General features: G+C 46.0%; 1 protein-coding gene across 3 annotated transcripts in view; it reads left to right on the top strand.

The window, feature by feature from the left end:
• Nucleotides 1–26,721, top strand: part of LOC121443245 (adenylyl cyclase-associated protein 2) — a 141,533-nt gene that overhangs the window by 73,638 nt on the left and 41,174 nt on the right. For all 3 annotated transcript variants that reach the window (XM_041644927.1, XM_041644928.1, XM_041644929.1), the window contains 2 exons: nucleotides 24,953–25,096; nucleotides 25,426–25,511. In XM_041644927.1, coding sequence (XP_041500861.1) covers nucleotides 24,953–25,096; nucleotides 25,426–25,511 — 230 coding nt within the window. The remainder of the gene's footprint in view (nucleotides 1–24,952; nucleotides 25,097–25,425; nucleotides 25,512–26,721) is intronic.

Genomic DNA, 26,721 nt, shown 5'->3' with positions numbered 1-26,721 from the left:
TTGTTCTCCCTAGGTATGAAACCCCGCTCTTCCCGATGCCTGCGTTAGCACTCCCCGGACCCCGACTCCTTTTCCTTTCACTCCTACATCGAGACTCTGTGTCCTGATGGTGCCAAGGCCTAGAGCTCCTTGGAACCCCAAACCTTCCTTTTATTCCAGTTTACCCTTGTTCTGAAAGGAAGGAAGGAAGAAAACGAAAGAGACAAAGAATGAAGGAAATAAGGAGGAAGTCGGAGAGAAAAGAAGGAAAGTGTGGAGACAGGAGAAGGGGGAGGGGAGAGGAAGGACACCAGAGCAGGGGAGAAAAGGAAGCGATGGCTGCTGTTTTGTTGCGTGATATGAAGGCAATGCAAACTTGCTTGTTTTAGTAGTGACATGAAGCCCATAGAAAGAACACAACACCTCCCATTGGCAAACACCGCCGTGGAGAGGCCTTTGTCTGCCCCGGCCTCCAAGCTCCCTCTCCTCAGTCTGTCCCCAGTTCTTTCAGCAGCCATCACCAAAGCAAACAAGCAGAAAATACAACTAAGCCTCAGTCCTGCTGCCGATTCCCACAGCCTGTGGGAAGAAACTTCCAGACCACAGAGGGTGATGTGGGCAGTTCTTTGCCGTCTCCTGTTTGCCGCAGGCCCAGTATGCCAGCCTCTCCAAGCAACCTAAGCTCTCCGACCATATACATCTTGCTGGGTAAAGGGGGTGGCGGGTGGAGCCCCCACCTTTATCCTCCTGGTCAACATTTTCCTTTTGCTAGGCACGTTTTGTTAGCTGTGTTTGGAGATCCCCACAAAACGTATGCCCCTTGTTGAGTGCTTTGTCATAAATGCTGAGCTGGTAGGGACCCGAGGGAGCTGGGGGCTAGGGGAGCTGCACAAGAGGTCACAGGGAAGGGGCCTCTTAAGCCCGGCCTTGCAAGACAGGCAGAATTCACAAAGGGAAACTGGAGATGGGAGAGCCTGGAGTGTTTATTCTCTGGTATCACCTAAGTGGGTTAAATCTCAGACCTTCCCCAACTCGTCTAGAAAAAAATGACTTGGTACATATTTATTTTTTTTAAAAAAAAAGATTGTTGACTTTATTTTTGTTTCGTGACTTTCTTTTCTTTTGAATCATTAAATTGGAACTGCTCATGTTGATTTCTAAGGGTGTGTGTGTGTGCGTGTGTGTGTGTGTGTTGACAACTTTCAGAGTCTCTCCTTCCACTGTGGGGATCCAGGAACTGAACTCAGGTCTGCGTCTGTCAGACAAGCACTTTTACCTCCTGGGCCATCTCGTTGGTCCCACATTCACCTCTTGAGACCTAGTTTGTCCGTATCTCACTTCCACTTGTCTGGATTGTCTCTTCCGTTCTGGGGGTCCTGCGGTAGATGTTAGTTTTCATTTCCTTCTGAGTTAGGTCAAAGATAATTTTAGGTGGCATCTTGTTCTCTTGTTCGTATTGATGTATTTCAGGGGAAGAAACATTTTAATTGCTTAAATTTATTTTCACTGATGAAACTGGCTCTCTTCTCAGAAACAAAAGGAGGGCATCTCATTCCTCATCATCCAAGGTCCTCTGGTGTTCTCTGAATTTACCAGTCTCCTTATGCCATATTGATCTTTGCTTCATACTGAAATTTATTTGCTTCATAAAGATACCTTTAATTTTTTAATTTTAAAATTGTATTTGTGTGTGTTATGGAGGTCACATGACTGAGGAAGCCAGGGATCAAGCTCAGTTGTCAGGCAAGCGCTGTTACCTGCAGGGCCATCTCGCTGGCCCAAGCCAATCTTGCATTTCTGCGCAGTGTAATAACTATCCACCATGTCAGTAAGACAGCATCTGGTTTTGGTGACCAGTCTGATGTTTTAGGTGGCCCATTGCTTTAGTCTTAAAAGCATCTCCTCTGTCCCCAAACACACACGGTGGTCACAGGCCAAACGCTGTCTCTTAGTTGAGAGTTGTGCCCAAAAGTCTTTGGCTCCAAAGTCTTAGGAAAGAAGTCTAATTAAAGTATTATCCTCACATCGTTAAACACGACTTTCCTTTTGATGGCTCTGTTGCTGTTGTATTTTTTTTTTAAGTGAGAAGCAGTTAAGAGCATTTCTCTGGGCTCTCCTATTGTCCAAGCCAAAGTTCTGTTTCAGTTCGCTCCATGGCTCACTTTCTGTCCTTTCTCTTAAGTTTGTACTTAGCACAATTCTTTCATGACACCATTGGTATCCATGTCCTTTAAAGCTTGGAGTAGTAGCCAGGACCAGTGCTAACCATCTGTAATCCCAGTGGTTGGAAAACTGAGGCTGGGGGATTGTGAGTTTCAGGATAGCCTAGGGTATAAATAAAGACCTTTTAGCAGGAAAAACTGAAAGGCTAAGGTTCCTCCCTCCATGTCTTAAGATAATGTTTCTATAGCTCCACTGTAGCAGGCACCAAGAGCAGAGGGTCCCACATGTAACATTGCTGCAGCAGACACAACCGGCAGAGTGGCTCACACATAACATTGCTGCAGCAGGCACCACCAGCAGACTGGCCCACATGTAACATTGCTGTAAGCAGGCACCACCAGCAGACTGGCCCACATGTAATACTGCTGCAGCAGGCACCACCAGCAGAATGGCCCACATGTAACACTGCTGCAGCAGGCACCACCAGCAGAATGGCTCGCATGTTGGAAATCTCTCTTCACATCTTTCTGGGATCTAGAAATCCCAAATGGTGCCAGGAAGACTCTCTGCTCCAGGGCTGTCTTCCAGTCTTCTAGTTGTTTGTTGGCAGTGTGGTGTTCCTTGGCTTATAAACACATCTGTCTCTGATCTCTGTCTTGAGGTTTACCCAGCGTTCCCTGATAGATATATGTTTCTGTGTCCCGGTCTCCCCTTTTCGGAAGCACAGTGTTTGTCTTAGACCATTTGTACTGCTATAACCAAATGCCTGAGAATGAGGACACACAGTGAGCATAAGTTTATCTGTACATTTCTGGACAATGGACTGTCCAGGACATCTGGTGGAGACCTTCTGACTAGGATACAACACAGCAGAAAGCATCACTTACTTTAGACACAGGACCAGAGGCTAAACTTGTAAGGTGTCCTCTCTCAGAATAGTAGCATTTATCCATTCACAAGGGTGGGGTCCACATGCTTTAATAACTTTTATGAGGTTCTATCTTTAATATTGTTAGGATGTAATTACATTTCAGTGGGAATTACAGAAGAGAACATCGAAACCGTAGCCACAGCCACGTAGGATCAGTGGCCCATTCTCCTCCACCGTGTTCATCTCCCAACTGATAATAACAGTGTTCTCTGTTTCCAAGGTCATGTCCTGAGATGCCTGGGCTTAAGCTGTCACCATATGAACCTTGAGAACAGGGGAGTAATTCAACCCACAATACTAATTTTATCAGGGAACATTTTCCCATCACGATCTGTGGATGTAGATGACCTGAGTTGTGACAGTTGTCCATGTTCATGCTGCCACATATCCCTCCATAGTGACAGGCTCCTTCCTGTCTGGAAGCTGTTGGCATTAGCTGTTCATTCAGGTGAGTAGCTCAGGGCCACTTGTTCATCTTGCTTTAAGGATTCGAGCTGTCAAATGCTGGCATTTTATTTGTCAGACTGGTTTACTGGTTATGAAACCTGTCACGGTGTGTGAGCTATGTGTTGGTTGCTGTTCCTGTCTTTCAGTGATCTTGTAACTGATGACCCAGGAAAGTGTTCCCACTGATAAATTCCACTCTTATCAGTCCAGGGCATATAGCATCTAGTTCTAATTTTTAATTCCTTTTTCCCCTCACCATTATTGCCTTTCCTGTATTCATAGACAGCCTCGGGAACATCTTCCCTGAGATGCATCGCGCACATGTGAACACATAAATGCAAAGGAGAGGTTGCAGCTGAGCAGCTGGTCACATTGCGGGAAAATGTACCAAGTTCTGCAGGGTCCAGAGAAGGTGATGGCAGAGGATACAATTGCACGGGGATTGTCTGTGGCAGCCAGATAGCACTGTACATTAGGCCCTGTGCAAAAGAGGCAAGAACACATCCAAAAGGGGAATGTATAAAAGAATGAGTGTTCATACCATCATGGAGCCCAGGGCCCTCTGGTATCGTGTATTTACATGCCAGTTCTGGGCCCCTAGACCACAGAACCCTCAAAAAGTCCCATAAGGGTCTTTTTGAGATTTCTGTATCTATTATGTTGGCAATATTATTTTCAGATCAGGAGCTACCAACTCACTGATCAATAATATAAAAAGTGTTTACAGTCACAACCTATACACAGGACCATCCTGAAGACAATAAAAACCAACCCCATGGAGTCTGCCCTCCGGCCCCTACTACTTGAACTTGTGTACGCCCAGTGAGAAGCTGTAGAGGAGAGGATGCATGCCCAGGCTGTGTATGTGGATCATGGTCCAGTGGTCTGAGACAAGAACCACTATTGTGGATTAAAATAAAAAGTAAGCCACCATGGTGGTATTGCCCGGAATTTGGAAGGCAGGAGGATCAGGAATTCAGGGTCGTTCTCACTACAAGGCTGATTGACTCACTTCACCTCTGTGCCCTGGAACTCTTCTCTGATCGTGATGATGTCTGTGGCCAGGGACAGACAGACACACCAACAGTTTCCACCTCAGTTTCCCAAGCGTGACAAGCGTGGTTCTGTGTGTTTAACGTGGGCAGGGCTTCCTCTCAGGTGACGGCTTCTAACGAGTGCTTCTGTATGGAATTGGTTGAAGCCACAGCCTGGCTCAAATGACCACAGGCTGCCTCTTTGTCAGACGCACGCTATGCATCTGGCGGCACCGCCCAGGGTAAAGTGATACCGCCTCACAATTTTAATTTCAACAAAAAACTACATCTGTCATTTCAACTGACAGGATAAATATCGCGTTTCATTGCCAGTTTGTAAACACCTCCCGTTTCATTCTTACCTAACATAGTCCCCGGGTGGCTTACAGATTGAAAGTTCAAGTGGAATACAAATAGGTCTGAGCCTACGTGTCGTGCTGTGAATTCTGGGGGCAGTGTTGGTGTGGGCTGAGTCCATGCAGATAAAGTACATGGGGCTGAACAGAAAGGTGTCTCGCATCAGAACCCCACTGCAAAAGAGCTTCTGGAGTGGTCAGCACCTGCCTAGGGCACCTGGAGCTATTTGATTACAGATGATAGGCACCCTGTGCCACCCTCTTAGGATTCGCGTCCTGTTGCTTCTTTGACCACACACTTTCCCTAGTCAAAGATGCCGTTTTTATCCTCTGTCTTCAGAAATCGTTCTGTATTAGTATACCCTGGACAGCCTCTGAGATGAATGCAACATGCAAAAGTCAAATAGTATTGTCCAATTTTCTCTCTACCCATCCAAAAGGGCAGAACAGCAGATAGAACTAGTAAGGGATCCTCAGTCTTGGGGAGGGATTTCTGTCGTTGTTCCCCCACCCCGAGTGCTGATAGAAATACTGTTGGCATCGTATGTGAATATTTATGAGGAACTTTTTTGATGAGGAACTTTTAAATGCAGAGATCTCCTAATTCTCTTACCACCTGTAAGTTCATTTCCACAGCATCATGCTAGGTAGTAATGTTACACTCCACAGACAGATGGGGAGATCAGCATCCGCAGATGTTCAATTACAGAATGTGCCCAGAGACCGACAGATCCACTGGGCTTCTTCTAAACCAGAACCCAGGCGTCTGGTTACTGACGCCACCCACTTTCCCCAGCCAGTTTTGGTGCAGCGGTGGTTGGAATATGAAAGGTCCCCAATAGAACACGTTGGTGATTCTGTTTTGGTATATCGTGGAACTTTAAGAGGTGGAGCTTTGCTGGGGTAAGTGAATCACTGTGGGATGGGCTTGAGACTTTATATCTCAGCCCTACTCCCCTTCTCCTGTCCTCTCAGTGTCCTGACCATGAACCAGTTCACCAGTTTTCTTGCCCTCTTGTGGCCATGCCTTCCCTGCCTGGGAGGAGCTGTGTTTCCTCAAAATGGGGCCAAAATAGCTTCTTCCTTCATTACATTATTTCTTCCCAGGTATTTGGTCACAATGATGAGAAAAGTCACTAACACTAAGCGACACACCATCCCAAGAAACCTGGGTTTGAGAACCAGTGTTGGGCCAGGCCAGGGACCCAGTGGACATGGTGAATGAGCCTCACCCTCCCAGCACCCAGGGTGGCACCCTTTGCTGTGATATGTATGCCTACCTCCCACCCACTCATCTTGCCCTTCTGTAAACCCCCTATTGCTCTGAGATGCTTTCCACTGTCCGTGGAGAAGGGCTCATTGATAATGAAAGGATTAGTAATTATCAGGAAAGTCATTTTAAAATGAGCATTGCAGTGCCAGCCAGCATTGGTGCTGTTTCCCTGCATCGTCAGAAAGCAGAGCCTGCCACGAGCCTTCCTGTCTCAGGCAGCATCTAAAAAGGGAGGGGAGGAGGAGAGAGGTAAGGCCAACTTGGTGCTCCTGTGGTTCAGGCTACCATATCGTCCCCAGAGGGAAGGGAGTAGGGAAAGAGAAGCTTCATTCACTGCTGCTGGGAATATGTGAGTGACTGGACTCTTGGCACTCAAGTTCTAAAACTTCAAAATCCCTCATGCACAGTTCCTAAGTTTGTAGCCAAGTGTATTCTGAAAGCCAAGAAGCCAGAAGAATCTTACAAAAGAACAGGACGTGAAACTCCCAGACGTTGTAATTTAAGCTCCAGTGGACTCCTAATTTAAGTTCAATTTGAATATGTTCAGGAAAGAAGCATAGATAAAAATTTTAGATTTAAGTATGATGAAAGACATCATAAAAATACTCACGTGTTCCATACCAAGCAATTAAAAACCGTTGCCTGATATCTGAGAGACCAAGGATGTCTTTCCTCTCACCCATAACCCAAAGGCCTAACTGACCACCATTCTCATTAAGAGCAGGTAAAATGTAAGCCTTATTCACTGCTGGTGGGTGTAGATGCTCAAGTTTCTGTCCCACCCAGTCCCGCAGCCTTTCGGTCCCAAAGAAACACACAGAGGCTTATATTAATTATAAGCTGTTTGGTCTATTGCTCAAGCTTATTACTAACTAGCTCTTACAATTTAAATTAACCCATAATTCTTTTCTATGTTTAGCCACACCGCTTGGTACTTTTTCTCAGTGAAGCATTCTCCTCTTGCTTCCTCTGTGCCTGGCTGGTGACTGATTCTCTGCCTTTCCTCTTCTCAGAATTCTCTTAGGCTGGTTGTCCCATCTATACTTCCTGCCTGGCTACTGACCAGGTAGCATTTTGTTAAACTAATACAAGTGACAAATCTTTACAGTATACAAGAGCATTATCTCATAGTAGTGGGATTGTAAACTTTTGCAGCCACTTCTTTTTTTTTTTTTTTTTTTGCTACACTACTCCTGATCTATACCCAGACTTCTGGTCTTCATACATGTACAGATGCTTCCCTTACATGTCCCCACATATGGAAACATGCACACACCTACACTGTACATACATACACATATAAAATTGAATAAATAAGGCAGGGAATGGCTAAGACAGCCTGTGTCAGTCTCTAACCAACAAATGATCACAGACACATATACACACACTTGCATATGCCTCTTCCTGTGTATACACACACACACACACACACACACACGCACGCACACACAGCAGAAGAGGGAACTATCTGAGGGGAAGGGAGAAAGGAGAAGTCAGGGGATTAAGGGAGGGGAGTGGGAGAGGGGGCTGAATGAAGACAATGCATGATGGTATATATATTTGAAAATAGGAAAAGGTTGAGGAAAGGTGCCCCCCAAAACTGCATTACACTTCTGTGGACTTCCCAGCATGCTTTGCGGTCTCATGGTCACTGCTGCTGGGCATGCACACCACCTCTCTTCAGCTTCTGGAGCCAGCAGATTCCTTTGATTTCCTTAGCAGATGGCAGCTGCAACGTTTGGTAGCAACCTCCAAACAGGGCGCCTTGGAATACTCCCCTGGCTCCCTCTACCATGCTATGGGCATTAGCCCAGTATTTCATTCTTATGTGTTATAATATTCGTGCATCTTCTAGATTGACTTATGTGTGTATGTCTGCATACACGTGAGTATAGGTCTGTGTTCACCTGTGCAAACATGGAGAGCAGAAAAAGACCCCAGGTGTCTTCTTGTTCCCCTCTCTGTCTGCTTCTTTAGGCAGGGTCTCTCCCTGGACCTGGGGCTCACATTTTCTCTGATAGGCTGAAAGCCAGCAAATGCCGGAGCTTCTTCCATCTCAAGGCCCCTTAGGACTAGGGTTACAGGCATGGACCAGATGCCTGGGTGGAGGACCCTGAACTCTAGCCCTTATTGTGGCTTACCAAGCACTCCTAACTGCTGAATCATCTCTCCAGCTCCCACCCCACCCCCATTCTTTTTTCGTAATCTCTTTTTTTTTATTTAAATTTATTTCAAGAATATCATACAAGAGTATTTGCATCATGTCCATCCATGCCTTTCCCCCTCCCAACTTCTCCCAGGTTCCCCCAACTCCCTATCAAATTATTGACCTGTTCTTCTTTAGTTACTGTGGTTCACACACACATACACATGCACGCACGCACACGCGCGCGCGCGCGCACACACACACACACACACACACACACACACACCCCTGTACTTATGCATATGTATTACCTGCTGAATTCACTTTGTGTTGCTCATTTGTGTATGTGCTTGGAATTGCTTACTATATGCTGAAGACAGCAGAAAAGAAACAGAATCCAGCTTTGTTATGTATACAGGGATCTCTGTCCCTTGTCCCTTAGATGCTCCCAAATCTGTCCCTTCTCCCCCTTACCCTTGCCATTGCCTTCCTCAGTCAAACCTCCTTGACTGGTCTTTGCCTCTGACTTGGGGCTGTCAGTAAATGTTCCCTTCCTGCTCGGTTAGTTACCCTAAACTTCTAACCAACCCACACAGGGCTCCTCAGTGACTCCATATTACTTTATGGCACAACAGGGATCCCCAAGATCACATCTCTGTCTGGCTTAACAGCCTCATCCTCAGAAGGCCCTCAAGGGTCTCTTTTTTGTTTTGTTTTGTTTTTCCGAGACAGGATTTCTCTGTAGCTTTGGAGCCAGCCCTGGAACTTTCTCTGTAGACCAGGCTGACCTTAACCTCAAGGAGTTCTTAATCTGTAGAAAGTGTCTACAATCCTCTCAGCCTGGAAACCTTTTTCCTTCAGACTTCCTCTCATCCTCAAAGAATGAACACTTGTTACCCCTTTGAGTTGTCCCATCTGTCCCTCTCTCTAGACCAGTGTCCTTATCCCCCCACTTTCTGTGGCTCAACCAAAGAGCACCATGGTGACTGTTCCTTTACAAGGCTGTCACCTTCTTCTGTGTGGAACTCAGAGCCAGGAATATGGGCATTGCGGTTAATGTGGCTATTCATAATGCTTCAATGAGTCTTATGCCCTGTTTAAGGAAAATATGCATATTACAAGCTACAATTAATCTTTAAAATGAAATGTCAAGCTGGGATGTAGGTCAGCAATAGAGCCTGTGCCTAGCATAGGCAAGACCCTGGATTTGATCCCAAGAGATGGAAAGAAAAAAAGAAGATGAGAGAAAGAGGAGGAGGGAGAGAGGGAAAGGGAAATGATAACTCTGCCTAAGCCTCAGTTTCCCCTGCTCGAAAACAGTGAAACCAACAGACTCTAAGACTTTGCCTTTCTGTGGGGAAGCAGTGTTGACTGCATTGCCACATCTCTAGATAACCCCAATTTGCCTTAGTTCTGTTGCAGTTTGCATGATGAGTTAGCGCTCTTGGCCTCTGACCGTAGCTCTGGAGGTCCAGAGAAGAGGGTGAGGAGCACGGAGCCCTGCTGCTGCATGTCCCTTCTGCCATATGCATAGAATTATCTCAGAATCATGACCCAAACTCAGTGACTGAGGTGAGAGTGGCAGGGCATGCAGAACAAGCTCTATGGTGCTACACCCCGAGCTGCCAACACACCTGCCGCTGCCTGTCCTGTCTTGAGCTGCATCATTTTCTGTGACTGGGGTGTAACTGCAAGTCTGAGGCTAAGTCACAGCTTCCTGGTTGGCTGTGACCAAGCATTGGCATGCCCCATTTAGAGTTGAGCACACGACAGTCTCTTGGTCTCTGCACCATCATGAGTCTGTGCTAATCACCATATCCTGCGAAAAGAAGCTTCTTTGCCCAATTTTCTACATTGGGTGTATTTCTGCTCCCTAGATCGTATCTGACTTTCTAGAAGCTTTGTTTTAATGTATCACATCAGCATTCTGTTCATTCATCCATCCATTCTGTCATCTGCTACAGGACACTGTGTTTACTATAAAAACGTAAGCTGTGTCCCAAACTGCTGCTCATAACATGGCTGGCTCAACGAGCCAACCGTCTTAAATACTGTACCTCTGTCCATTGCCTCAAGTAGTTAAAATAAAGTACCGCTCAAGCCAAGTTTAAAGATTTATCTCTGTATAAGCCTGCTAGTTTCGGGAGATAATGAATAACCGACCTGGGAATTTAATAAAAATAAATTCACCGCCAGCCACACACTGTACCCATAAACTCAGGCAATCGATCTCTCAAAGCTCTGCTGCTGGCCAGCGGGGGTGACTGAACACAGTCCACATCCAAGAGAGAAGTGTCACCGAGCCTACCCATGATGGATAGTGCCCAAGAGTACCATCCTTGCATGTGAGGAACAGGAAGTTTATACACTGCGGCATCCTGAATTAGAACTGAATTACACTGACCACATAGCCCGCTTATATGTCTATTAGACCAGAGTGGAGCTGAGATGTACTGAACGCTGGACAACTCATACGTTGATGTGCTGTCCTGAATCACGCAAGAACTCTGTTGACGGGAGGAAGGCGCATAGAACAGTTTATGCCTCGAGTGTAGTGAGTTGAAAATTCCAGATGTGCCCAAGCAAAGTCCATCATCAGAGAAGCTTCTCTGTGTGAAGATGGTGGTTAACACTGAGACCCACAACTGGTCAACAATGAGAGAATAAGTGACTTCAGGGTGTCCAGCTCTAAGCAGGGCATCTGTACCACCTCCCTTCCCCCAGCAGGCTCAGTGATCATCACAGGAGTGAGGGTGGATTGTAGGAGCAGGGAAGGAAAGATCTACAGCAAAGCGGGGTTTGCCTGACGTGACAGCCCCGTGGCACACATGAGCTCACGGATGCCGGGACTGCACACACGGAACCTGCACAGGATCAAGTCAGCCAAGACACCGGCCCAGACTGAGTGAGCATGGACTCATGGAGTCCCCGTTGCAGGCTGAGCAGCTATTGGCAGCTGATGGCTGTCGGGGAGAAAGAGTTAGTTTTCCTCAGGAATGTGGCTCTTGGGTGACTGTCCAGGCTCCTGTGAATGGTCCTACACCCGTGCACAACACTAAATGGACTCTGTAGGGTTTTGTTTTCCCTCAATGGGCATGCTAAGTTGGGAGGGGAAAGCAGTGGAGGTATAGTCTCAAACAATTAAAAAGGAGATATAAAAACATAAAAAGAAAGTAATGCTAGCAAGGACTAGAAGATTGTCAGGCGAAAATGAGATGGAGGGGACACAGCAGATAGTGACATTTATTGCAAATGACACTGGTGACTTGTGCCTCCGTGTTCTAACATCTAACATGCCAATTGACGAATTTATTTACTATGTATCGCTCCTTGGCAATGTTGAACTTTGCACCTCAACTTGACTGGTCCACGAGGCATCCCAGTATTTTGTCAAATATGATGACAGTTGAAGGTAGGCAGTGTGTCTAAGTCTGCTCTCCTTATCCTTCTGCTCAAACCTGGTCCTCCTGCCATTCCCCCTTCTTGGCCAATGGTGACAGCCTCTCCTGGTTGCTCTGTCAGCGAGATGAGTCACTCTCCACTGCGCATTTACTCAGATACTATATCCAACCTGGACCCCGCTTCTCCCCTCTCCACAATGCTCACTCCAACCCCAGGAATTGCGGTGGTCTCTGAGATGATCTTCCTGCTACCCTTTTCCCCCACAGTCTAGTTCTTGGGAAAGAAAGTCATCCCTGTCATTGCGCTGAAAACTGTACCAATTCCCTTCTGTTTGGGATGCAAGCCAGACTCCTTTCAACAGTCCAGAGATATGCTTCTGCTGTTCGCCTTGTCTTCCCGGACCTCACGTTCCCCCGCCGCCACTTTCCCCCACTGTTTCATGCCAGCCACACTAGTTGCTTGCTATTTCTAGAACACAGGAGACAATTGCCAGCCTTAGCTCCTTCACGGTGGCTGTTTCCTCTGACCGGAAGCTCTTCCCACAGGCACCCACATAGTCAATTCCACGTGAGTTATTTAGGTGTCTGAAGTCCATCCTGTTGCAAGCCACTGGATCCCCCCCCATCTCCCTCTCCTCCCTCCCACCATCTCCCTCCCTTGCTCTTCTTTTCTCTTCCTCTTCTCCCTTTTGCTCCCTTCCTCTCCTTCCCATGTAGCCCACATTGCCTTCTAATTCATTAAGTAACTGAGAATGACCTTGAACTTTTGATCCTCCTGCCTCCACCTCCCAAGTTCTGGAATTTCAGCACCATTACACCCAGTTCATGCCATGCTGAGAGTAGGACCCATGGGCCCAATGCTTGCTAGGCAAGCACTCTGCCCACTGAGCTAACCCATTCCCCATCCCATCCCATGAATATTTGTAAACTGAACTACTTATCCCCACACCCAGTGACTTTTAACATCTAACATGTTGTATATAATTGAGTTATTATGACCGTGGCTCTTTGTCGGTCTCTCTCTGTGATGGTTAATTTTGGGTGTCAATTTGACTGGGCCCAGGCCTCACACGCAGGGCACCCTGTCTACTTACTGAGTAGTGAAGAGACAAACTCCTTAGAGGTGTGTGGGTGGACAAAACCAAGCAGTCTGCAGTACTGATCAGGGAGTCTGTACAGTTTCATTCTGTTGCTATGATTAAAAAAAAAAATTCTAACCAAAAGCAATTTAGGGCTGGAAACAGTTTATTTGGCTCACATTTCTAGGTTATAATCCATCATTGAGGAATGTCATGGCAGAAACTTTACCAAAAATTCGTGGCAAATGCTCTTTCCTGTCTTAACCACAGGCCCATGTTTAGCAAGAGCTGGCTTTCTTATACTATCTAAGACAACTTTCCCAGGGAATGGTGAGGATGACAGTGGGCTGGGTCCACATCAATTAACAATAAAGATGATCCCTCATAGATATGCCCCACGACCAGTGTGATCTGGGCAGTCCCTCAGTTGAGACTCCCTTCTCCGGTAACTCTAAACTATGTCAGGGTGACAGTTAAAGTTAATTAAAACAGAGTTCATTATTTGGTAAGATCAAGGAGAATGGCAGGAAGGGGTGGGGGACAAGAAACGGTGACAGAGAAGGAATATGATCAAAGTACATCATATATACATAAAGATGCATGTAGATTTCTAATGTCATAGTGAGACCCATCTTATGCATCATTTATATGCTATAAAAACTTTCAAAGAGAGCTGGAGAGAGGACTCAATTTATCACTTGCCTGCTCTATAAGCATGAGGACCAGGGTTTGCACTCCCAGCACCCACCTACCTAATACTAGGAGCAGTGACCCAGGTCTGTGATCCCAGCAGTGAGAAGATGGAGGCAGACAGATTTCTGTAGGTCACTGACCAGCCAGGCTTGCTGAATATGTGGGTTCTGGGTTCAGTGATGGGCTCTGTGTCAAGATACAAGGTGGAGCTCAACTTAGGAAGATGGGCATCAACTTCTGGCCTCTCTGTGTACACGAAACCAAACACACACACACAGACACACACACACAGGGGGGTGGGCAGAGTGAAGAGAACTAAAAAGAGATTTGGAGTCATGTGATCTATGGAATAAAATAACCTTAAACCAAGAAAAAGCACAGGATTTGAATTAGATAGGTCTTCTTGGCTATTGCCAAGGGGAATTTCTTTATTCCTTTTCCTTTGCGGTGGTAAAACAACTTAAGAGATGGAGAGTTTTTTCTGGCTCCCGGGTGGTGGCTACGGGCTATTCCAGCAAAGAGGTCACAGCAGCAGGGCTTAAAGCAGCTGGTCACATTGCACCCACAGGAAGTCACGAAACTGAGATGCTCACCTCGCTTTCTCCTTTCTGTACAGTTGGAGATCCCATCCTAGGGAATGGTACCACCCCAGTAGGCAGGCCTTTGTACCTCAGCTAACCTAAGGAAGACAGTCCCCACAGGCACGCCCAGAGACCTGTCTCCCGTGATTCTAGATCTCATCAAGGTGATCGTTAAAATGAACCGTGACAGCTTCTCAGCCCCAGACGTGGAAACTAAGTCTACAGCCATTGGCTGTCGGTTTGCTCTGTAGGTACCAAGAATGCAGCAGTTGTATGGCGCTGCTTCTTCTTGATTGACCGTGGCACACACAAGGACGGGCAGCAAGAAAGGACATAGGAGATGAGAGAGGAAATTGTGACCCTGCCATTGGCGGGGGTGGTTAGACGTGGGCGCGAGAAGGTCTCACCAAATAATGACAGCAGAGACGGAAGTAAAGGACAGAATCGAAAAACAAAGAAAAAGGCTACACCCTTATTCCCAGATGATGACAGCTCTTGAAAACAGTCCCCAAAGAATGAGATAGATGTCAACCAAAAATAATTGAAAACTGTGTGCATGCAGCCACTTCAGTCACTGTAATTTCATATAAAACTATTAAAATGTATCCTACGTGCCAAATGGAAAAATAGGTAGATATTTGGAATTGGTGGGTCTTTAAAAAATAAGTTCCGATTAATGTTGAGTAAAAAATTACTGAAACTATTTTTGCATGTGTGTGGTAAAAACACAACAATTTAGAAAAATAACCCTACAGCCACTCTTGCGGGGGGTTGGCAGGGAGGAAGGCTTCTTTAACCCCATTAAATGCCCTTAAGAGCATCTCCATGGTAATGACAGAAAATACCAGAGAGGAGGCGGATGAGCGAAAACGGGGTGAGCAACCGACAGATCTCTCTGGCTCTTCAGCCACCCACAAGCCTCCTGTGGATGTGTTCCGTAAAAATGTGGTCTGTAGAACACTGGAGGGCAGGAGGAGGAGTTCAGATCCATGGGCAAAGACGGTTAAGAATCAAGTGAGGTAAAGGATGGGCCTTAGCAGCCCCACCTGAGGTGAACTGAGAGTCAAGAGAGAGAGGCCGTACCCAGCATCCCTTCTCCTGACTCAGTGGACCAGGATGCCCTGTTTGTGTTCATGTTAAGGCTGGCTTTCTACCCTAAAGGAAAACAATGGAACCCTGTAATGATTGCCCTATTCTTCAGAGTGAAAGTGGATTCCGATTAAGGATGGTTGGCACTAGGGTCTGATGGGAAGATAATGGTTGATCTAGCCTTTTGGGGTGTTTTTTTCTTTTCTTTTTTAAATTTTTTTATTGATTTATTGAGCTATACATTTTTCTCTACTACCCCCTTTCCTCTCCCCTCCCCTTTAACTCTCTCCCCTGGTCCCCATGCTCCCAATGCTCCCAATTTACTCAGGAGATCTTGGTTTTTTTCTACTTCTCGTGTAGATTAGAGCCATGTATGTCTCTCTTAGGGTCCTCATTGTCATCTAGGTTCTCTGGGATTGTCATTTGTAGGCTGGTTTTCTTTGCTTTATGTTTTAAAACCACTTATGAGTGAGTACATATGATAATTGTCTTTCTGGGTCTGGGTTACTTCACTCAATATAATGTTTTCTAGCTCCATCTATTTTCCTGCAAAATTCAAGCTGTCATTTTTTTTTTTGCTGTGTAGTATTCCATTGTGTAAATGTACCATATTTTTCTTATCCATTCTTCAGTCAAGGAGCATTTAGGTTGTTTCCAGGTTCTGGCTATGACAAACAATGCTGCTATGAACATAGTTGAGCACATGTCCTTGTGGTACAATAGAGCATCCTTTGAGTATATACCCAAAAGTGGTATTGCTGGGTCTCGAGGAAGGTTATTTTCTAATTTTCTGAGAAATTAACCTACTGATATCCAAAGGGGGTTGTACCAGCTTGCACTCCCACCAGCAATGCAGGAGTGTTCTTCGGGGTGTTTTAGGACTCCCAAGACATTGCTAAAATTCCTTGCATTGCTTGAGTTGCTACAACTTGAGGTGATCTCAACTGCATTCTGCATGAGACCCTGAGAAGAGATCTGCCCATGTTTTCATCACAGCCACTTAATCCGGGGAGAGAAAATGACTCCTTGGAGACAGATGTGATTGTGCCAGAAGCTTCCAGATGGGGCCTTGGGTAGTTGAAGCTGAGATGTATCATCAGAAAGCAGAGACAATGGGTGGGCAAGCGATCACCATGTGGCACGGATGCAGCTAGCTAGCATCCATAGGATGTTGGCAAAATAAAATACTAGATGCCTGTCAGAAGTCTTTGTATTCTTCCTTCTTCAATGAACTCATTTGTGATTGCTGTACACCGGTGGCCTTTGGCTTTAGAGAACTGGTGGGCTGAAAATGCTTTAGCCTTTCTCTCCAGTTTGCAAACCCAGAGACAATTGGCAAAGCCCATGGAAAGCCCTCGTGCCTCTCAGTGTGCCCAACCTCAAAGTAGACGTGTAGGTGATTACAAAATCCATCACCATCAGCAGCCAGATGGTACGTGCGTCCCAGGTAGCGTGGCAGTTGGTGTTCTCTCAGCTCGAGCAGTCCAGTAATTGAAAGAATAATGAAATGGAGGCTGAGAGTTCTCAGCCTCCCTGTCTCTTCATTTAGGTGGGTGGTGGGTAACCAGGTTAGGTCTTCATTTTCAGCTTCATTTCCTCCTTCTGTGTCTTCTCGTCACTCGATCTGAATGTCCCTGTCATTGCTCAGTACAGACTCCCTGCTTCCTTCTTGGATCCCAGATAATCTCTCCATTCCATGTCCCTGTCATGAACCCAGCCTTCGCCAGGAGCCTGTTGTGTCAAGTCCTGATGTAAGAAAGAGACATCGGATTCCATGTGTGCCCTTTGTTCTTATGAGCCAGCACATGGGTGCAGCCATGGGAAAGACATGTCACCTTCACGTAACCTCTATAGTCTCTGTGCCTACCAGAACAGCCATGATCTGATAGCCCTAGGATTCTACTTTCATATGAACCGTACATATTCTGATAGAACTATACGCAGCCACGTCTACGTTGGGGGTGTGTATGGTGTGTGTGTTGATGGACCACTGTCCCTCACTGTTGCTTCAAGACTCAGGAGCTATGGTGAGGACCAAAACCACTGTGCGTCACTGTGTTTAATATTTGCATAGCCATTGAACTTGGCTACTTCTGTCACACACCTGCTCATCTGAAAAGTGTCTGGTCACCACTTGGAAAATATCCCGGCGCATGTGTAATATCAATAGATCTGTTTGGTTCCATTTATTCTTGTTCAGCTGCTTAGTTTTGTTGAGTCAGGGTCTCTTGTTGCCTAGACTGGCTTTGCACTCACCATGTAGCTAAGGCTGGCCTTGAACTGACCGTGTAGCTAAGGCTAGCCTTTACCATCTGATCTTCCTGCCTCTGTCTTCTAAGCACTGAGGTGACAGTCATGAGCCACCAAAGCCTCAGAAAGTTGGCTGAGAAATTGCAGAACATTTTTCATAAAAAATGCTTTACATGGAAAATTCCCAATTTGTAACTAAAGTTCAACTCTTGTAAGAAAAATGGAACAAGCTGACATCAAACTTCAGTGCCTGCCCGAAGGTCTTATCTGTCTAGTGCTTTGTCGCTGCTCCTGACCCCTCATTTCCAGGTGTTCTTCATCAAAAGCCAGCGAGGGATGTCATCACTTGACCCTGTCATTGTGGCTTTCTATGCTTTTTATTTTTGACAGCTGAGAAAGTTGCTTTACAAGCGAAAGCAAAGGCCATTACTAAAATAAAATCTACTTGTAAGTGTAATATGCCATTAAAGCTTTTCATGGAAAAAATAGGTACAAGAGTGTAGGCGTTACATGCTTCTCTCAAGGGCTGGAGATATGGTTCAGCAGCTAAGAGTGCTTACCACTTTCACAGATGACCTGGGTTCAAGTCTCAGCAACAACAAGTTCCAGAGGATCCAACACCCTCCAGCCGAACACACATGATACATGCACATAAACCCATGTAGGCACTCACACACACAAACACATAAATTTTTTTTCTTTTATTACATCTTTTTAAAAACTAAAAAATTCTCTCCAGGCATCAGGATGTTGACAGTGTAACTACATATAGCAGTTCACCCCCCAGAACTAAGTCACCAAATTTAAATCTTTAAGTCTTAGCTGTTTTTTCAAAGAGAAGCCACAAGACAGTCTTAATAGAGTTGAAAAGAATGCCAACCACAGAGCAGGAAAACTAAATCTTGTTGGCTACCAGCAAAGAGAGAAGGGAGAAGGAAAGCGGGGAGGCATGCCATTTAAGTTCTTCAACAAGGAGCTCAGCCACGTGGCAGGGAGGGGACCACTGGAGAAGAGGGAAGAAGCCAGAGGACCTGAGCACTCGTCCTCAGCCGTAGGCCAGCATCCGAAAGAAAGAGGAAAGAAGGAGAAAAAGGGAATGTTAAGGAACTGTGTGTCAGAAGGGTGGGCAGACCCAACCTCTTGGCAGCTTGCAGCAACTGCCCTTGTGGGAAATTCTTACTAGGTTGTATTCCTAAAGAATGATCCTTAGGGAATGTAAGTCTCTGGGAACCTTCAGTGGTTTGGTTTGGTTTTGCTATTTATGTCATATAGCCCAGGCTGGCCTCCAACCATGTAGCTGAGGGCAACTTTGAACTTGCGGTTTTACCTCAGCCTACCCAGTGTTAAGACCACCACACCTGTTTATGCAGCGCTGGGAATGGAACCCAGGAGTGTGACCAGTGCTAGCTGAGCTCCATGAACTGGATCGCACCCTTAGTTCCCTTGTTTAGCGATCCTACAACAAGGTATTTATTTAACCTGTGTTTTTAAAATTCTAAGAAATGTGTTATTGTTCAATATAATGACAGCAATTATGACACTGTGTACAGTTGTGGAACTCAAAAAAAATAAGAACTAAATATTAGCAAAAGCCAAAGTAATAATGGTTGATATTTGAGACTGTGGTTTGCTAAGAAATATTGCTTGCTATAAATTTCCCAGAGGTTTAAATACAGCAGGATCCAATCACTAAAAGGTCTGTGGGTTTGGGGAGATAGCTCTGTGGATGAAAGGCTTGCTCACAGCATGAGGACCTGAGTTTGGTTAATCCCCAGAACCTCTGTGGAAAAGCTGGGCATGGTAGCACCTGCTTGAAATTCCAGTGCTGGGGGGCAGAAACAGGAGTGATGGAGGAAGGTCATTGGTTAAATAAAAAGAAACTGCTTGGCCCTCATTGGTTAGAAGATAGGTGGGAGCAGTAAACAGAACAGAACGCTGGGAGGAAGAGGAAGTGAGCTCAGACTCCACAGCTCTCCTCTCGGGAGCAGACGCCTCAGAGAGACACCATGCTCCCAGATCCCAGGCAGACACACGCAATGAAGCTCCGACCCAGGATGGACGTGGGCTAGAATCTTCCCGGTAAGACCCGTGCTCACAGATTATTAGAGATGGGTTGATTGGGATATCAGAATTAGCCAGTAAGGGCTAGAGCTAAAGGGCCAAGCAGTGTCTAAAAGAATACAGTTTGTGTGTTGTTATTTCGGGGCATAAGCTAGCCGAGCAGGCGGCCGGGGTGCTAGGAACGCAGCCCCGCCGCCCCTATTACTACACAGGAGCATCCCTGAGGTTCACTGGTTGGGCAACAATCCTCTCCTACTCAGCAAGCTCCCAGCCAATGGGAGAGCCTGTCTCAACAAAACAAAGGTGAGTGGGCCCACAGATTGGCCTCTCACCTCCCACGTGCAAACACACACACCACGTGAATCCGTGCATACAGACATGAATCCGTGTGCACACATGTATCCACAGACATACACACATAAACATATGCACACACATACGCAAGGTTTAAACCAGGCTTGGTGGTTAGAATCCCAACACTTGTGAAACTGAGGCAGGAGGATTACAGCAAGTTGAGGCCAGCCTGGGCTACCAAGTAACTTTTGGCCAGTTTGAGACACAGAGTGAGACTTCATCTAAAGAAGAAAGGAGTCCAAAGTTTACTGTTTTATTTCTTTAGTTGTTAGGGTTTTTACGTTTGTGTGTGTATTTGTGTGTTTGTTGTGTGCATGTATGCATGTGTGTGTTTTTTGGGGTTTTTTTTAGTTGTTAGGGTTTGGGGGTATGTGGTTGGTTTGGGGGGGTATGTGTGTGTCTGTGTGTGTGTGTGGTGAGTTGAGGCCTCCTGGGCTTTTCCTTGTCCAGTTTCCATGCTCAATTATGTCATCCTTATTCAGCTCACGTTTGGATGGTGTGTGGTCATGTTGGGGAGACTTTTTGGGTGTAGAATCTGATGTCACCAGGACAGTCTCACAGTAGACTCCCTGATCTCTGCTGGTTCTTACAATCTTTAGAAATTTTTTTTTCTTTATTCTTGAGAATTGCATGCATGGACACAATGAAATATATTTATTGACTGTTTTACTCCTTCAACTCCACCCCCATATTTTTCCAGCACATCCACTTCCCAAGTCCATTCCTTTGGTTTTTATAACGCACTAAATGCAGTTGGTGATGCCCATGTGTGCATGGCTGTGGAGCCATTCTCTGAGCCGAGAAATCCTACCAGACTGAATAGCCAGTATTGGAAATTTTTGAACACACTTATAATATTCCCACCTACATAAATCTCCATGGTGGAACTAGATTATTACATATTTACTTGTATTTCCCATCTATATTTTCCATTGATTCCAATGAGCAAATATTAATTTCATAATCAGAAAAAAACTTTTTATAAAAATGACTTAACCATTTTCTATTTGACATAAAACTATAAAAGAGCAATGAGTTCCAGGGTCTAGAGAGAGAGTTTAGGGGTTAAGAGCACTGACTGTTCTTCCAGACAGCCTGGGTTCGATTCCCAGCACCCACATGGTGACCCATGACTGTTTGTAGCTCTAGTTGCAGGGAATCCAGTGCCCTCTTCTCCCATGCAGAATCCTACACGTATGTGAGGCACATGAGCTCACATAGCTACACATACATACACTAAAAATAAAATAAATAAATTATCTTTAGAAGAACCTTGTGTTCCAAAGGCTGGTACAGTGGTTCCGAGGGAAAGGGCCTGCCGCTGTGCCTGATGGCCCCAGTTTCGTCTCCAGAGCCCACATGGTGGAAAGAGAGAACTGACTCCCGCAAACTGTCCCTTGAAGTGCACACTGGTGCACACAAAATTAGCAAATAAAAATGCAATTTAAGTTTTTGGTTTTTTATTTTTTTAAGAACCCTTGGCTCTAGAAATAACTCCCTGGGTTCCTTGCTATTCTGTGCCCATCTTTAAGCTCAAGGTCCAGTTTGTTGCATCTCCTACAGAACTGCCTGAGAGATTCAGCTTGCCTTTTTGGGTAGTTTCTCCAAAGCTCACTGATAAAGAACCTTTCCATTTTACTTTCTGCAAAACAATCCAGTTCCTTCTGAAGCTGAACTGAGATGGAGCTGATAGCAGAGCTCAGAGGAGTTGCTAGGGCCTTCAAAACACAGCTCTGAGGTCGTCTCCCAAGCTCAGCCAGCTAGGCCAGCCTTGGAAACGGTGGCTGAAAACACCACCTTGCTCACCGGCCTCTTCCCTTGCCGTAGGACCATGTGTCTGCTCCACAGACACCTGGGACAGAAAAGATTTGGGGGCTCGTCTTCATGGCTTGAAACTTATTTCCTTTCGGGAAATTGTCTTAGAAAACAGAAGCCCGCAGGAAATACAGTTTTTGATAGTTTTGTTTTGGAGGGAATTTGAAGCCATTCCAGAATAAACCAGCTGTGTATTTTGTGTGAATTCGTGTGTGTGTGTGTGTGTGTGTGTGTGTGTGTGTGTGTGTGTGTGAAGAGCTCTTCCTCAATTACTTATATTTTGAGGCGAGGTCTCTCACTGGACCTGTAGCTCACTGATTGCCATCCCACCGCCCTCTCTCACGTCCACCCTCCCAGAACTGCAATTATAGGCAGGTGCAGCCGCACACAGCTTTGTTAAAAATGTGGACGCCGGAGATCCGAACCCGTGTCCTCAAGCTTGTGCAGCAAGCACTTCACCGACTGAGCTAGCATCTCTCCAGCCCCTGGAGCTGTGTCTTGAGACCACCTCCATTGTACTCTAAGAAAATAAATACCGGAGAAACCAGGACGCCGCCGGGCTCAGAAGTTGGCTCAGTGGAGAAGGCACTTGGCAACTTGCCAGGCAAGGATAAGCAGCACAGCTCAGATCCCCAGAACCCTCATCAAAACCTGAGCAGGCTTAATGGTGGCCCGTGATCGCAACACTCACAAAGCCCAAACCAGGGCCTCTGGGACAAAGCAGCTGCTACACTCGCCAGAACTGGTGAGCTTTGGGTTACGTGGTAGACAGCTTGCCTAGTTTGTGCAAGACTCTGGTTCGATTTATCAACACACACACACACGTGCACACAATCTCTTTAGTGGGAAGCACTTTTGAAAGCTTAACTAACGTTGATGCAGTTCAAGCCGTGTTTGTTGAGTGTTCCAACAGATGCCTGCTAAGCAGGTAGAGGATGTCTAAGGTCCCCCCACCCCGCCTTTCTGCTGACGTCTGCATGCTAAGCTTTGATGGAAATCACATTCACTCTGGTATTCTTTAGTCCAGCTACAAAAGTTCAGGGTGAACTGGAGGAGATAAACCAGTTTATAGCACAAACGAATCTACTGGCACAGAATGGAGGCGAGAATGTTTGTTAGCATTGGTAGGAATAGGAGTTGTTCTTTCTTCTCTTGACATTTCGTGACTGATGAAAATTCTTCAGACAATTGCCAAATTAAGGCAAAAAGGAAACTCTCTCGATATTTACGATGCTCTCATCAGATAACCAATATAAAATATATCCCAGAATTATGCATCTCCTCAGACTTCAGTTTGTTCTTGGGATTTAGAGATAAACAAAGTTGGTCTCAATAAATCTCTCCAGCATTGTAAATACACAGTTTCTGGTTCTTTCTCTTCTTTGGGGCAAGAGGCCAGGTCCCACCAGCAGTTTAGATATCCTGGACTTTCTCAAAGATGTCATTGCATCAAACATACTAGGGTTTAGCCAAGGACTGAGAGGCAAGCAGGAGGTTTTTCCATGCGTGTCACTGCTGAAGATGCCGGCCTCTGGGGAAGCGAGCATCACTCCCTTGAGCCAGTAATTGAATCTGAACTGAGAAAAAGTTCCAAGAGAGAAATATTTGCTCCTTAAAGGTTAAAATTCCAGACTTGGTGGGGTGGTACACACCTGCAGTCCCAGTCCTCAGGAGGCGGAGGCAGGAGAATTTCTGTGAGTTGGAGGCTAGTCTGTCTACATAGGAACTTTCAGGGACCCTTCCTCCCTTGTTGCTTCTTGTGAAGTATCTCGTCACAGCAACAAGAAACATCCCTGCTACTCTGACGTGAGCTATTACACGGCTGCCGTAACTGTCACTTGAGATTATTGTGTATCACCATGGGGCCAGAGATTTAAAATATAGTACCTCCTATAACCTAGAGGCTATAGGGGTTGTTATCTTTTATTTGTGCCAGATGGAACCAAAGATCAGCTGAAGTGATTTGCTCAAAGCCCCATGGATAGTAAGTGGCAGAGGAGAGATTTGAACCAAGATCTTTCTAATTCCAAAGCCCCTTTGTCTAGAGGAAGACATAGCAAGGGGTTTATAGTCAGGAGCAGATCCTAGAAGCTGCTGTGGCAAGCATGATTTCTTGCCCTGTGATCTACTGCTCCTGTCCCAAAGGACTGTCCTTGGGTGTGTGACACAATGCTTGTGATCACCTAGGGAGATTTCCCGCTCCTCTCACTCCCGCCCAGGCTTTCCCAAGCCCAGGTAAATTCGTATTTGTTGGGGAGAGACGACAGATGGCTCCAGTTTGTAGTCGAGGTTGGGAAGCGTCGCTCTGAAGTGCTGGTTTTTAAAAATGAAGGAGTTGTGGGGAGCTTTTTCATTTTCCCTCCTGCAAACAAGACTGTGTACAATCCTGCCGACAGCCCCCGAGCTGCTCCTGAGAAGCAGGGCCTTGGCTGCTTCCTTGGTGTGCATGTGCTGCGTGCACAGACCCCGCCTTGGTATCTGGCTCCTCAGCGCCTGGAGGCAGCTGAGAACACTCAAGTCACCCGTGAGGGGTTGAAAGCAGCCATGGTGCGGTGGGGATCTCGCCCCTGTGGTACCTTGTCACTCTGCTCACATAGTTTTGGAAATCATTTTAATATAACTAGAGGAATCGTTTGTTGAATTAATCAGAAGTGAGTGTGACCATGTGTGGCTGAGGACCATGTAGAAAGTCAAATCAGGCTGAGATCATAAAATATGATCAATCATTAAATCATGATGGTCTTTTCTAGGTGATAGTGAGAACAGGATTTTACCCTCTAGCCCAGGCTGGTCTCAGATTCGAAGCAATACTCCTGCCTCCGCCTCCCAAGTGCTTGGGTTACAAGAAAGAGCCACTATGTCCAGCTTTGTTGTTGCTGATGCTGCTCTTGTTTGGATCCATGTCTTCCTGTCACCCAAGCTGTTTGCTGTCGCATTTTCTGCCCACAGTTAGTTGAACCCACATCAGTAGTACCCAGGCGTACAGAAGACTGTTCTGTTTCAACATAACAGAGGGGTTGAGGCTGAGCTCACTGCTGGAGTGCTTGCCTAGCAAGCCACAGGGATTTACAGTTGGTCCCTAATACTGCCAAGAAAGAAAAGGAGAGAGGGAGGCAGAGAATGGATGGATAAATGCAAGAAAGTGGGGACGAGAGAAAGGAAAAGACTTAGGGAAGGAAAAATGTTTCATTAATATAATAAAGAAAACCACCCTCTTCTGACCTAGGAGGTGTCCTCTCAGGCCAGTGTGCACAGAGGGTTCTGTCTGCCCACAGTAACCAACCCAACATTTGCCTACAGAATGAGGTGGCTGTCCTTCTGAAACCCATATCGGAGAAGATTCAAGAAATCCAGACTTTCCGAGAGAGAAACAGAGGGAGCAGCATGTTCAACCACCTCTCCGCCGTCAGCGAGAGCATCCCCGCCCTGGGGTGGATAGCTGTGGTGAGTCTGGAAAAAATGCCACCCTCACCCTCCACCTCATGACATTTTTGGGGACCTCGGGGGCCACCTTCAGGTTCCTCGGTCTGTAGTCTGGTGCACGGAAGGAGGGCTCCTTCCAAGCTGAATGTGTCAGCTTTCTCTTAGCCTGTGAAAGCCCAGCGCTTCCTACTCTGAGATGGGGAAGGTTCCTCGAGCCTTTACAGTATACAATGTTTTGCTTCCAACTCTTCCCCCATTGTTCCGTTGCTTTTCTTCTGCTTCTTGGAGGTATTGTCTTTCTTATCCTGTTTTTTTTCTTCTATGCTTGGGTGATGGTCCTGTTTTCTCAGTCCCCCAAACCTGGCCCTTATGTCAAGGAGATGAACGATGCTGCCACCTTTTACACTAACAGGGTTCTGAAGGACTACAAACACAGGTATGTACCTTCCTTTACTGGCTGTCTTCTCAGTGGACTGCTTGTCAGACATTTGCTCCTAAAACCTAGTATGTTTAATCACCAGTCCCTGTCCTTGTCTCTGCGTTGGAACACTGAGTAACCTTGAGATTGAAATCCCAGACTAGAGCTTCGAGCCTGTGATCCAGCTCTTGGAAGGCAGAAGCAGAAGGATTAGGAATTCAGGGTCATCTTTGCTACATAGCAAATGTGAGATGTGCCTCGGTCACATGAGACCGTGTCTTCAAAAAATGAGTAGGCTGGCGAGAGGACTTAGCCAGCTTCTTGCTGCCACACTTTGACCTGATTTCAGTTCCGGCAACTCACAGAGAGAATCAGCTCCCACAGGTGTCCTATGACCCCCGCATGCACACCTTCGAGTGCATACCAACACGCACACATTAAATGAATAAGTGTAATAAGGAAACAAAATAAGGGACTGGGAATTGCTGGAGTTAGCAGCAGTTGCTGCTCTTCCAGGGGACCAGTTTGGTTGTATTGTGCAGTTCACAGCTTCGACTCTAGGGGGCCTAACAGCCACATGTGGCCCCTGCAAGCACCTACAAGCACTTGCACATACCCACACAGGGGGACACACATATAAACATACATTTTAATTTTTTTCATTTCTTTCATGCTTAACAGATGTTTTTCTGAGCTCCCTTTGTTTGTTTCCACAAAAACAAAGCAAGCATTCCAAACATATCTCCATTTTTTCTTGCAAAATCCGGAGACTCTCAGACAATTTTTTTTAATCTTAAAAAAAAAAATACATTTTAGCCAGGCATGGTAGCACAGGCCTCGAATCCCAGCACTCGGGAGGCAGAGACAGGTGGATCTCTGTGAGTTCGAGGCCAGCCTGGTCTACAAAGCGAGCTCCAGGATAGCCAGGGCTACACAAAGAAACATTTTCTTGAAAAACAAACCAAAAACTACATTTTAAAATTCTAGTTGTGTAGAAAAAGCCACAAGGAGAGGGATGTCAGATTCCTGAATGGCATACCCAATCTATCTATATCTATTTATCTATATCTGTATCTACCTCCATTCTCTTTCAGTGAAGAACCTGCCCCCACTTGACCACATGACACCACATTATGGATATCTGTACTTAAAGAATGAGCCTATGTGATAAAACTTTTTTTTCATGCTTTGAAAGAGTCTCTTGATGTATTCTGAGCTGGCCTCAAAC

The sequence above is a fragment of the Microtus oregoni genome, unplaced genomic scaffold, assembly GCF_018167655.1.
Source record: "Microtus oregoni isolate MIOR12 unplaced genomic scaffold, Mior012 000103F_ref0000194, whole genome shotgun sequence".
Classification (NCBI taxonomy): Eukaryota; Metazoa; Chordata; class Mammalia; order Rodentia; family Cricetidae; genus Microtus; species Microtus oregoni.
The sequence above is the reverse complement of the archived record's forward strand: the minus strand, read 5'-3'. Positions and strand labels throughout refer to the sequence as shown.